The following is a 14336-nucleotide window of genomic DNA, read 5'->3' as shown; positions in this document are numbered from 1 at the left end:
AATATTTATCTCTCTACCACCATTATTACAAAACAGATTCTCTGGTTATTATCACACTGTTGATGTGAAATCTTGCTATGCACAAATTCTCCATGTTACAACAGTGACTACACTTCAAAAATTGTTCCATCAACTGTAAAGCATTTTGGCTGATCAAAGGTGTTACATAAAGGTGCTCGGTTTTAGAATAATGCAGTATACATTGTAAAGGCCCACTGATCTGCTTCCCACCAGCTAAAGGGTCTCTTTTCTGTTTTCCCACGATACCATTCCACTCAGGTGCTTCATTAAGATTTTATCTAGCCCATTTTTCAGAGAAAAAGCATTTTCTCATCATTTGTGAAAATTAATACAAATTCCATTGGCCCAATCCAGATTGCAATTGTTAGAAACTTGAAAAAAAAATTCCCCATGTGAAAAGTGCTGTCCTGTGACACAATGTGTCTAATTTGCCTGCCCCAGAAATTCAATCAGGGGCACTGCATTTTAATATGCTCACAGCACTTAGTCAAGCCAAGAGGATGGCAGCTAAAAAGCCAGTTCCATGGTTTATGGAGGGGGTCCTGACACAAATGTTGGATGCCATAGAGGAGAAAAGGACTACCATTTACCTGTACGCGGGCGGAGACTCTCCAGTAAGCTGCTAACCCTGCTTGGAAAAATGGGGCCAATGGTGAATGCCAGCACTCACCTCAAGAGGAGAAGAGTGCACTGCCTAAAGAAAATGAATGACATTCTCCATGCTGCCTTCCAGGACCCAGCCCTCCAGAGGATGCCTGCCAAGGACATTTCAGGCAGCAGAGTGCTTCTTGACTTCTCTCACCACTCTCCTCTCAGACACCCCTTATCATGCCACCTTGCCCTACTTGCTGCCACCTCCTTGTGCCCTACCACCTGACTTCACACATGCTTATTCATCTACCCTGAGACTTGTCTCCTCATCATTCATCTCTGTTCACGCACAGTGCCCACACATTCCAGGCATTACTGCCATCCCATCCGGCACATGGCTTACTCACAACCTCTCCATCTATCTCCCTACAGGATAAGCTCGTTCATAACTGTTGCTAGTGAGCATGGCATGGCATAGTAGAACTGAGGATCCTGATTCTTTTCAAGGAACTGGCAGAGGAAGAGTAGGAGTGGGCCCACGTAGAGATCCAGGTGGGCGGGAGAGGGAAAAATGAAAAGCCTTTGTACTTTCATCCATCTGTCCAAATTCATGCGAGTTCTTTCTTTCCCAGACCTTTGCCCTTATTGTGCACCAATACATCCCTTCCCTTGCAAGAAAATTACATGAACAGCCCAGTGCACCTTCCAGCAGGTATCCTGCACCAAACTAGCCATGGATTTCTGAGGAGATGTCAGTGCAGATCACTGAAGATGCATCACATTTGTCACCTGCAGCATCCCCCAGTGCAGAGAGACACACATCAGTGGGTGATTTTAGTGAGCAGGCTTCTGGGTCGATATTTGTGAGCACCACTATCTGCTGGTTCAAATCAGGCAGAGGCAGGGATGTCTCTGGGATTGGACAGTCAGATCTTTGCTGGGATTGCAAGGCAGAGTCAGGAATACCAAGGTGTGTCAGTGATATTCCTGGGATTGCAAGGTCGACTGGATGAGTTCCAAAGCTCTTCACAGAGATGGTGCCAGCAATGCGAGGCACCCAGGCCAACATTTTAAGGGTGGTGTCCACAGTGGAGAGTCGGGGGCTTGACATCAAATCCGTGGTAGTAGGTATCTAATACATGGTTTAGGGCATGTGCTTGATGGTTGAGGGCATCAACTGAATGGTGCTGACAATAGAGGACAAGCATGAGTTCCAGCACCACAGGATGAGGGAGACTTATGGATCTTACTCCAGCTATCCATCTATCCCATGTAGTGATCCAGAGGCCCACAAACACCCAAAAGGAATAGGATCCATTGGTGAATAGCTGCAACCTTTCACCCAAGAGGCCCTAGGAATGCCTACTCTATCTGATTTTCCCCCTTCCAGAGGCTGAGCAATCTCTGGCACAGAGAACAGAACAACACTTGTGCCACCTGCAAGTGGGCTGGTGCCCTCCAGGACCCAGCCCTCCAGAGGATGCCCACCAAGGACAGCTCAGGCAGCAGAGCAGGGCGGACAGTAGGCTGCCTCAATCTCTGATGTGCATCCTGGGATTACACCTAGACGTAGTGAGAGGGTTAGGAAGGTTAAAAAATTGTAGTTGCACAGCATGGGCATGGGTGACGTTGGACACTCAGATCTTTTGAACACTCACGTTTGTTTATATATTATCTCTAACTGCACTGAATTGCACTTTTTCACCATTTTTAAGCAGCCTCATCTGTACTGATTGCTGATAGCAGTAGCACTTCTCACCTTAGGGATGCGTTTGGACTTCCATTGCCTTCGTCCCCTCTATGCAATGATGCACTGAGGTGTAATAACATTGCATCATATGCACACAATTCAGGTACACACTAAAAAGGATTATAGCACATAACCCAATTAACCTCAATATATCATCACAAATGCCAAAGTTTTGCAGATGCTGGAAATTTAAAATAAAAACCAAACATGTTGGAAATACTCTGCAAGTCTGGCAGCATCTATGGGAAACACAGTAAGAAGTCTGACAACACCAGGTTTAAGTAGTAAGAGCATCTATGGGGACAGAATCAGAATAAACACTTCAGGTCCGTGACCTTTGATTAGAACTCCTATATGTTTATCAAATGCTGTCCAATGCCGTCAATTAAATGTTTCCATTTTTTATTTGTGCAGGTATGGACCTATTCTCTATCCTTCTGAGAACTTTAGTTACATTAAGGGAAAACATACACCAAAGTGTTTTGTTTTACATTCAGTCTATATTTTGCAGACATGCCAGAACTTTTTAGCCTCCTGGTGGCTGAGGTGGTTCCCTATTGACTAATGGCAGAATCTTTCAGTTCTGCTGAATTCAACAGCATTTTTGCATAGCTTGCTAGCCCTCAACCAGAGAACCAGTGGAACGGTTTGACTTCAGTGGGGCTGGAAGACCCCGCCGGCAGGAAATCAGAAAATCCCAGTCACACTTACCAGATAATGCCTCCCCAGAGAAGAGAAAAGATGATGTAAAATAATAGTGAGCCCCATATCACAAAGTGATTTATCCATGTCCAATGATGAGTGTCCAGAGCAAGCTGTTAAAACAGGACAACATGCATTTGTAACTACCCAACAATGACAGGATGAGACACAAAACAGTAGAGGGATAAAGCAAGAGTGCAGATGTACATATTCAATCCAAATTTGCTCGGGAATCATCAACAAAACGTGTGACTTATTAAATAGAGGCAATATTGAATTTTAGTGGTGTTTTCATTTTTCATCTTCATTCAGAAAGTAGCTGTCTGAGGTAGAATTCTGTTGGAACACAAACTGTGAGAGGAAATTTGTAAGTTTATCATTGCACATTAAACAACCAGATGAGTACAGTCCAAATAAATCCATTTAGAAAAAAGGTTGTGGAAATTACTGGAGGATATGTTGTATATTCAGGAGTGGTAGAGGAGGGAATGAATATGAGCACATAAGGCATAATGTCAAAGTTTGCAGATGTTACAAAACTCAGAAATGTAAAAGACTTCAGAAACACACATACTGGCTAATAAAATGGGCAAACTCACAGCAGATAAACGCTATGTGGAAAGCTGTGAAGAGATACATTTTGGAAGAATGGGAGCAATATAAATTAAATTATAACATTTGAAAGGAAGTGCAAGAACAAAGAGAAGGGTCAGTTACAAGGGGAGACGTGTTAAAAGTGAGGGGTGGGAGGTTTATGGGGATTTGAGGAAAAGCTTTTTTACCCAGAGGGTGGTGACTGGTGGAGGTGGGAGGCTTCACATCCTTTAAAAGTACCTGGATGAGTACTTGGCATGTCACAACATTCAAGGCTATGGACCATGTGTCCCCTTGTAATCCCCCTAAACCTCCCACCCCTCACTTTTAACACGTGTCCCCTTGTAACTGACCCTTCTTTGTAGGTAGCACGGTCATTGAGAACATTGTTAACAAGGCATTTGGGATCCTTGGCTTTATAAAGAGAGAGATGAACTTATGATAAACCTTAGTAAAATACTAATTATGGTTCAGCTGGGATATTGTGATCAATTCTGAGCACATTGTGCGAATGATGTCAAGTCTTGGAGAGGCAACGAAGATAGATAGGTTCAGTTCTCTTTGAAAGGGTGTGTAACTGCAACCAGGCCCATCAATTTTTCATCAAGTGGTGACCAGTGCCATATTCTTCTTCCAGCCCTTCAGCAGATGCACACTGTTCTCCTTTTTGATTTGATTTATTATAGTCACATGTATTAACATACAGTGAAAAGTATTGTTTCTTGCACACTATACAGACAAAACATTCCGTTCATAGAGAAGGAAAGGAGAGAGTGCAGAATATAGTGTTACAGTCATAGCTAGGGGGTAGAGAAAGATCAACTTAATGCAACTTCCTGTCCTTCAAACTAGTGCCCCATTCTCTCTCTGCCTTGCACCCAGTGTTCCGATAACCCCCAGCCTCTCATCCAGTGTCTCATTCTCCCCTTGTCACCTAGTGCCTCTATTCACCATTCCATTTCCCCAGTAGGTCCCCAGAACTGGGCAGAAATCCTTGGATCACTAGATTAACTGGGGAAGCGATGGTTAGAGGGACAGATAGGCGGTTCTGCGGCAGCAAAAGAGACTCATGGATGGTATGGTGCCTCCTGGGTGCAAGCCGTGACGTCTCGGATCATGTTTTCAGGATCCTTAAGGGGGAGGGGGATCAGCTGCAGGTAAGAACATAAGAAATAGGAGCAGGAGTAGGCCATCTAGCCCTTCGAGCCTGCCCCGCCATTCAATAAGATCATGGCTGATCTGAAGTGGATCAGCTCCACTGTCCCACTTTCTCCCCATAACCCTTAATTCCCCTGTCTATCAGAAACCTATCTACCCGTGACTTAAATATATTCAGCGAGGTAGCCTCCACCACTTCAACGGGCAGAGAATTCCAGAGATTCACCACCCTTTGAGTGAAGAAGTTCCTCCTCAACTCTGGTCTAAACTGCCCCCCCATTATCTTGAGGCTGTGCCCTCCAGTCCTGCTATCCTTTCTAAGTGGGAAGAATCTCTCTACCTCTACCCTATCCATCCCTTTCATTATCTTATACGTCTCTATAAGATTCCCCTTCAGCCTTCTAAACTCTAACGAGTACAGACCCAGTCTATTCAGTCTCTCTTCATAGTCCAACCCCCTCATCTCTGGTAACATCCTAGTGAACCTTCTCTGCACTCCCTCCAAGGCCAATATATCCTTCCGCAAGTGCGGCAACCAAAACTGCACACAGTACTCCAGCTGCGGCCTCACCTGTACCCTGTACAGTTGCAGCAAGACCTCCCTGCTTTTATATTCTATCCCCCTCGCTATAAAGGCCAACATTCCATTCACCTTCTTGACCACCTGCTGCACCTGCAGACTGGGTTTTTGCAGCTCGTCCACAAGGACCCCCAGGTCCCTCTGCACCGTAGCATGCTGCAGCTTTTTGCCTTTTAAATAATAATCCCTCCTATTATTATTTCTACCAAAGTGGATAACCTCACACTTGCTGACATTATACTCATTGGTACCAACAATATAGGTAGGAGAAGGGATGGGGATTTAAAACAGGAATTTAGGGAGCGAGGATGGAAGCTGAGAGCCAGGACAAAGCATGATGTCATCTCTGGTTTGTTGCCAGTGCCACGTGCTAGTGAGTTGAGGAACAGTGAGAGAGTGCAGATTAACATGTGGCTGCAGGGATGGTGTAGGAGAGAGGGTTTCATTTACATGGATAATTGGAACACATTCTGGAGAAGGTGAGACCTGTACAAACAGGACAGTGTGCACCTGAACCAGAGGGGCACCAATAAAAAAGCTTGCCTCGTACATCTGCTTTAAAGTTGCACCTTAAACCTATGCCTCCTAGTAATTGACTCTTCCACCCTGGAAAAAAGCTTCTGATGATCCAATCTGTCCATGCCTCTCATAATCTTGTAGATTTCTATCAGGTCGCCCCTCAACCTCCGTCGTTCCAGTGAGAAGAAACCAAGTTTCTCCAACCACTCCTCATAGTTAATGCCCTCTATACCAGACAACGTCCTGGTAAATCTTTTCTGTACCCTCTCCAAAGCCCCCACATCCTTCTGGTAATGTGGCGATCAGAATCGAACACTATATTCCAAGTGTGGCCTAATTAAGGTTCTATAAAGCTGCAACATGACTTGCCAATTTTTAAACTCAATGTCATGACTGATTGAGACATGCATGCCATATGCCTTCTTAGAACATAAAACATAGAACATAGAACACTGCAGCACAAACAGGCCCTTCAGCCCACAAGTTGCGCCGATCATATCCACACCTACCAGGCCTATCTATAACTCTCATTCCCATTAAATCCTATGTACTCATCCAGAAGTCTCTTAAAAGACCCCAGCGAGTTTGCCTCTGCCACCACCGGCAGCAGCTGATTCCATTCACTCACCACGCTCTGAGTGAAAAACTTACCCCTGACATCTCCTCTGTACCTGCTCCCCAGCACCTTAAACCTGTGTCCTCTCGTAGCGGCCATTTCATCCCTGGGAAATAGCCGCTGAGAATCTACCCTATCTATACCTCTCGACATTTTATAAACCTTTAACAGGTCGCCTCTCAATCTTAGTCTCTCCAGAGAGAAGAGACCTAGCTCCCTCAACCTATCCTCAAAAGGCATGCCTCCCAATCCAGGCAACATCCTTGTAAATCTCCTGTGCACCCTCTCAATAGCTTCCACATCCTTCTTGTAGTGAGGCGACCAGAACTGCGCACAATACTCCAAGTGGGGTCTGACAAGGGTCTTATAAAGTTGCAGCATTACCTCCTGACTCCTAAACTCAATCCCTTGATTAATGAAGGCTAGTACACCATACGCCTTCTTGACCACATCCTCCACCTGCGAGGCCGATTTAAAAGTCCTATGGACCCGGACCCCAAGGTTAACATAAGAACATAAGAAATAGGAGCAGGAGTAGGCCATCTAGCCCTTCGGGCCTGCCCCGCCATTCAATAAGATCATGGCTGATCTGAAGTGGATCAGTTCCACTTTCCTGCTTTCTCCCCATAACCCTTAATTCCCCTGTCTATCAGAAATCTATCTACCCGTGACTTAAATATATTCAGCGAGGTAGCCTCCACCATTTCAATGGGCAGAGAATTCCAGAGACTCACCACCCTTTGAGTGAAGAAGTTCCTCCTCAACTCCTTTCTAAACTGCACCCCCCCCCCACTTATTTCGAGGCTGTGCCCTCTAGTTCTGCTGTCCTTTCTAAGCGAGAAGAATCGCTCTACCTTTATCCTGTCTAGCCCCTTCATTATCTTATACATCTCCATAAGATCCCCCCATCAGCCTTCTAAACTCCAACGAGTACAGACCTAGTCTATTCACTCTCTCCTCATAGGCTAACCCCCTCATCTCCGGTATCAACCTAGTGAACATTCTCTGCACTCCTTCTGCTCCTCAATACTGCTAAGAGTCCTACCCTTGATATTGTACTCCTTCATCCCACTGGACCTGCCAAAATGGACCACTACACATTTATCCGCGTTGAAGTCCATCTGCCACTTCTCCGACCAGTCTTGCACCCTATCTATGTCTCGCTGCAACTTCTGACATCCCTTCAGACTATCCACAACACCACGAACCTTTGTGTCATCAGCAAACTTACTAACCCATCCCTCCACTTCCTCATCCAGGTCATTTATGAAAATGACAAACAGCAAGGGTCCTAGAACAGATCCCTGGGGCACTCCACTGGTGACCGACCTCCATGCAGAAAATGACCCATCTACAATCACTCTCTGCCTTCTGCAGGCAAGCCAGTTCTGGATCCACAAGGCAACAGACCCTTGGATCCCATGCCCTCTCACCTTCTCAAGAAGTCTTGCATGGGGGACCTTATCAAATGCCTTGCTGAAAGTCCATGTAAATCACATCCACCGCTCTTCCTTCATCAATGTGTTCAGTCACATTTTCAAAGAACTCAACTAGGCTCGTAAGGCATGACCTGCCCTTGACAAAGCCGTGCTGACTATTTCTGATCATTCTAAACTTCTCTAAATGTTCATAAATCCTATCCCTCAGTTTCTTCTCCATCAACTTACCAACCACTGAGGTCAGACTCACCGGTCGGTAATTTCCTGGGCTATCCCTGTTCCCTTTCTCGAAGATAGAAACCACATCTGCAATCCTCTGGAACCTCTCCCGTCTCCATCAATGATGCAAAGATCATTGCCGGGGCTCTGCAATCTCTTCCCTCACCTCCCACAGTAACCTGGGGTACATCCTATCTGGTCCTGGCAACTTATCTATCTTGATAGAATTTAAAAGTTCCAACACATCGTCTTTCTTAACATCCACATACTCAATCTTTTCAGTCCGCCGCAAACCTGCATTACAACCTCCCAGATCATTTTCCACCGTGAATACCGAGGCAAAGTACTCATTAAGCACCTCTGCCATTTCTTCTGGTTCCACACAGACTTCCGCCCCTTCACCTTTTATTTGTAGAACGCCTTGGGATTCTCCTTAATCTTACCCACCAAGGCCTTCTCATGACCCCTTCTGGCTCTCCTAATTTCCTTTTTAAGCTCCTTCCTACAACCCGTATACTCCTTTAGATCCTTAAAATCTCCTAGCTCTCTGAACCTTTTGTACACCTTTCTTTTCTTCCTGACTAGGTTCATCACAACCTTCATGCACCACGGTTCCTGCGACCTACCAAAACCTCCCCTTCTCATCGGAACGTTGTCGTGCAGAGCTCCAGACAAACATTCCTTGAAAATCCTCCACCTCCTTCAGTACTTTTCCCCAAGAACACCTCCTTCCAGTTTACTCATCCAATTTTCTGCCTGTCTTCATATTTCCCCTTAGTCCAGATAAACACCTTCCTAGTCTGCCTGATCCTATCTCTTTCCAATGCTATTGTGAAGGAGATAGAATTATGATCTCCATCCCCGAGATGCTCTCCCACCGAGAGATCTGACACCTGTCCTGGTTCATTAGCCAGTACCAGGTTAAGTACAGCCTGTCCTCTCATAGGCTTATCCACGTGCTGTGTCAGGAAACCCTCCTGAACACATCTAACAAACTCCTCCCCATCCAAACCCCTTACCCTAGGGATATTTCAGTCGATGTTTGGGAAATTAAAGTCTTCCATCACAACAACTCTGTTATTACTACATCTCTCTAGGATCTGTTTTCCTATCTGCACCTTAACTTCCCTGTCACTATTGGGCGGCCTATGGAAAACACCCAGCAAAGTTACCGACCCCTTGCTGTTCCTAACTTCCACCCACAGAGACTCCGTAGATAGTCCCTCCACAGCATCCACCTACTTTACAGCCATGACACTGTCCCTGATCAACAGTGCCACTCCGCCACCTCTTTTGCCTCCCTCCCTGTCCTTCCTAAAACATCTGAATCCCGGTACCTGAAGTACCCAGTCCTGTCCCTGAGACATCCAAGTCTCTGTAATGGCCACCACATCACATTCCCAAGCAGCAATCCACGCTCTAAGCTCATCCACTTTATTCACTACACTCCTGGCATTAAAATAGACACACCTCAGACCCTCAGTCTGGGCGTTTTCCTTCTCCATCACCTGTCTAACCTCCCTCTCATATTGTCTACAGTTCATCTCTACTTGTGAGCTAACCTCCACGCTCTCACTCACCTCATCTCGATTCCCTCCCCCCAAACTTTCTAGTTTAAAGTCTCCCCAGTAGCACTCGCCAACCTTCCCGCCAAGATATTGGTTCCCCCGGGATTCAAGTGCCTTCTTGGTTACCTTCTCCACACGTGTTGCCACTTTCAGTGACCTGTGTAACTGTACAGCCAGAATCCTCTGCCGATCAATACTCTTAAGGATTCTGCCATTTATTGTATATTTCCCATTTGTATTAGACCTTCCAAGATGCATTACTTCACATTTGTCTCGATTAAACTCCATCTACCATATCTGCTCCTCAGTCTCCAACCAATCTATAACCGGCTGTATCTTCTGACGGTCCTCATCACTATCTGCAATTCCACCAACCTTTGTGTCGTCTGCAAACTTATTAATCAAACCAGTTACTTTCCTCCAAATCATTGATATATATTACAAACAGCAGAGGTCCCAGCATTGATCCCTGAGGAACACCACTTATCATAGCCCTCCATTCAGAAACATATTCTTCCACTACTACCCTCTTGACTTCTATGACCGAGCCAGTTCTGTATCCATCTTGCCAGCTCACCTCTGATCCGTTGTAACTTCACCTTCTGTACCAGTCTGCCATGAAGGATCTTGTCAAAGGCTTTACTGAAGTCTATGCAGACAACATCTACTGCCCTACTCTCATCAATCATCTTCGTCACTTCCTCAAAGAGCTTGAGCTCTCTTGCCATGACTACCTTTAAGCCTCTTATTTACTCCCTCTTTAAAAAATGCTTACATAATACTATTAACTTACCTCCTTTACGCTAACTTTACTTCTCTTACTCTACTTTGCTTATATTACTTTACTATAATGACCCTGACCTTCACTTATTTGTATTGTTTCTTAGTTTTAAGTTTATTCATTAGTGTCACAAGTCGGCTTACATTAACACTGCAATGAAGTTACTGTGAAAATTCCCTAGTTGCCACATTCCGGCACCTGTTTGGGTACACTGAGGGAGAATTTAGCATGGCCAATGCACTTAACCAGCACACCTTTCAGACTGTAAGATAAACCACAGCATCCAGAGAAAACCCACACAGATACAGGGAGAACATACAGACTGCACAGACAGTGACCCAAGCCAGGAATCGAATCCTTGTCCTTGGTGCTGTGAGACAGCAGTGCTAACCACTATGCCAATGTCCCATCCTTAACCCCTCCTTGAAAAAAAACACTTTTTAAAAATCAAGAGTGCTGTTCTGTGACACTGACTGTGAGGACACTGTTTCTGAATCTCTTCACTGCAACACTGATTGTGAGGACACCATTCCCAGGTTCTTTTATTGAAGCCCTTGCGTTCACATAGTTGACATCTTAATGCCACAGGGGTCTGAGTGACACTCTCGTGCAGCCAACTGCATGCTGCACTTGTGGAAAGCCAGAGATTCGTGCAAATCCCATTGCTCTTGCTTCCTGACTTGCCAAATCTCAGTCAAAATGCACAAAGTTATGTATCCTTGTGAGGATTGTATCATATGGATGAACTTGTATGCAGAAGCTTGTAAAACCCTGCAAAGGTCACCCGTGGAGCATGCCTTTGAGCACTGCCAGTCACTTTCATAGATGGAAGCAGTAGATGCATCCCAGGTCCCCATGGTGCCAAATCCTACCGTGGTTCTTGGACATCTACAGGTAGGTCAAACATTATCTATAGACCCTAGGGAGGCTCTTTCAAGTGACATCTCTCTGGGGTTCATCCTCTGCATGTGGAGTAGGACCTGCCACCCCTTCCTTTTGACAGTTCTGTTTCTGTCTTTGGCAAGCCAAGTGCCACCATTGAAATCTTCTTCACCTCTCCTGCCTGTGAGTGAGAAGAATAGCAGTGAGATGACCAGACTCCATGTTCCTGATGGTTTCCTCACTGCAGTATCATAGTGAGAGAGTTGATGTTTAGCATTTGTCTGCTAAGGACCATTATTTGTCCATTTTTCATCTGCAGCTGCCTTTCAAAGCCAACATTGATGTCCAGTCCTTAGTTACCTGCTGATTGGGCAACAACTTCTGACTCACACAAATGGCTGAGTGGTGACAGCTTTGGTCACTCTGTTGCATTCTGAGCTTTATCTCAGGCACAAACATTTTGTGGTATTTTACCATTTTTAGTCTAAGTGTCAGGTGGGGATGGAAGTGGGAGAGTTCCAGATTTGTTTTTTGGTTCCCCCCATAAGACTCTGGCTGCAAAAGTTTGGGCAAGTCTGTTGCTCAATGCTGAAGTCTGTGGGTAGGGCTTAATATGCCCGAAAGCCTGCAGAGAGAGATAACACATGCATATGCAGGCCTCTGATGCTGCACATGAACAGCAGGCGTCTGACAGGCCAAGAGAGGGCTGTCAGGCCCCTACTATTGCAGGCAGTCTGAAGCAACTCCCTCCCGCCCCCCGCAATTGCGGGGGCCCACAGCCCAAGATGCAGCCCCGCCGACCTCTCTCCCCCACTTCCTGTACTCAGACTGATAGCGGATTCCCTCCCTCCCCCTCGATCACGGTCCCGCTGCCCTTCCCCCACCTATCGCTATAGAATGGCAGCAGGCCCCTTCTCCCTCCCTCCCCGACTGATCACAGTCCCACTGTCCTCCCCCCACCGATCACTGCAGAGTAGCAGTGGCCCCTCCCCCACTGGCCTTGTCATGCCAGGAAACAAGCGCGATGTGGTCGTAAAACTCCAATGAGTACAGGCCCAACCTGTCCTCATAAGAAAATCCCCCCAGAGCCAGGAAGAACCTCATGAATCTTCTCTGGACTGCCTTGTATAGTCTAGCAAGACTTCCTGATTTTTACACTCCGTTCCTATTGAAATAAAGTCTAACATTCCATTTACCTTTCCTATTACCTATCGAATTTGCATGCTAGCTTTCTGGGGTTCATCCTCTGCATGTGGAGTAGGACCTGCCGCCTCTTCCTCTTGACAGTTCTGTTCCTGTCTTTGGCAAGCCAAGTGCAGCCACTGAAAATCTTCTTCACCTCTCCTGCCTGTGAGAGCCCCCAAATCCCTCTGCAGCTTTCTGCAGTCTTTCTCCATTTAAATAATATTCAGTTCCTTTATTCTTCCTACCAAAGTGCATAACTTCACACTTTCCAACCTTATATTCCATCAGTCAAATTTTGCCCACTCATTTAACCTCTATTTATCACTCTGTAGACTCTGTGTTATTCTCACCACTTGCCTTCCCACCTATTTCTATATCATCTACAAACTTTGGAATAGTACATCCACTTCCCTCATCCAAGTTGGTAAGATATATTGTAAACAATTGTGGCACCAGCACTGATCCCTGTGGCACTCCATGAGTTACAAGTTGCCATGCTGAAAATGCTTCTCTTATCCCAATTCTCTGCCTTCTGTAAGTTAGTCAATCTTGTATTCATGACTAAAATACTATCCCCAACACGTGATCTTATTAAGTAGGCTTTTATGCAGTACCTTATCGAAAGCTTTTAGGAAATTCAAGTCTATTCCATTTGCTGGTTTCCTTTTACCTATCCTGCTCATATCCACCTCAAAGAATTTTAATACATTTGTCAGGTATGATTTCCCCTCCAAGAAGCCATGCTGACTCTGCATGGGTTTCCTCCAGGTGCTCTGGTTTCCTCCCACAGTCCAAAGATGTGCAAGTTAGGTTGATTGGCCATGCTAAAATTGCTCCTTAGTGTCCTGGGATGCATAGGTTAGAGGGATTAGCGGGTAAATATGTAGGGACATGGGAGTAGAGCCTGGGTGGGATTGTGGTCGGTGCAGACTCAATGGGCCGAAGGGCCTCTTTCTGCACTGTAGGGTTCTATGATTCTAATTGTACTGTGTGTTTCTAAAAGCTCTGCTATTATGTCCCTTATAATGGACTCTAACATGTTCCCAGTGACAGAAGTTAAGCCAACTGGCCCACAGTTACCTGTTTTCTGTCTCCCTCTTTGAATAAGGGTGTTGCATTGGCAGTTTTCCAATCTTCAGGGAGTTCCTCAGAAGTTAAGGATTTTTGGAAAATTACTCCAATGTATCCACTATCTCTGTAGCTACTTCCTTTAATATCCTAGGAAGTAGCCCATCAGACCCAGGGGATTTATTGGCCTTTAGCCCCATTTATTTCCCTAGTACTCTTTCTCTAGTGATAGTTATTTTGCGAGCCTGTCAAAGAACAGCACAGGAACAGGCCCTTTGGCCCTCCAAAGCCTGCGCCGATCATGATACCTGCCTAAACTAAAACCGTATGCACTTGGAACATATTGTTCCAGTCCCATCCTATTCTTGTATTCACCTAAATGCCCTTAAATGCTGCTATTGTACCTGCTCCCACCACCTCCCCAGGTAGCACGTTCCAGACATTCACTATCCTCCATGTAATAAACTTGCCTAACACATATCCTCTAAACCTTTACCCACACACCTTAATCCTTTGTCCCCTAGCGCTTGGCTTTTCTATCCTAGGGAAGAGCATCTGACTATCCACTCAGTCTATGCCACTCAATCTTGTAAACCTTTATCAGGTCGCCCCTCAACCTCTGTCATTCCAGTGAGAGCAACCAAGTTTATCCAATCCCTCCTC

The 14336-nt window shown here is 45.6% G+C and overlaps 1 protein-coding gene across 10 annotated transcripts in view; it reads right to left on the bottom strand.

Annotated features, from left to right (window-relative positions):
• atp11a (ATPase phospholipid transporting 11A) overlaps positions 1 to 14336 on the bottom strand; it is a 204229-nt gene that overhangs the window by 23169 nt on the left and 166724 nt on the right. For all 10 annotated transcript variants that reach the window (XM_080182682.1, XM_080182686.1, XM_080182687.1 and 7 more), the window contains one exon: positions 3074 to 3177. In XM_080182682.1, the coding sequence (XP_080038808.1) occupies positions 3074 to 3177 (104 nt within the window). The remainder of the gene's footprint in view (positions 1 to 3073; positions 3178 to 14336) is intronic.

The sequence above is a fragment of the Carcharhinus amblyrhynchos genome, unplaced genomic scaffold (genome assembly GCF_965287045.1).
Source record: "Carcharhinus amblyrhynchos unplaced genomic scaffold, sCarAmb.v2.hapA scaffold_80, whole genome shotgun sequence".
In the NCBI taxonomy this organism is placed as follows: domain Eukaryota; kingdom Metazoa; phylum Chordata; class Chondrichthyes; order Carcharhiniformes; family Carcharhinidae; genus Carcharhinus; species Carcharhinus amblyrhynchos.
Note: the sequence above shows the minus strand (reverse complement) of the source record. Positions and strands in the feature narration are given on the sequence as shown.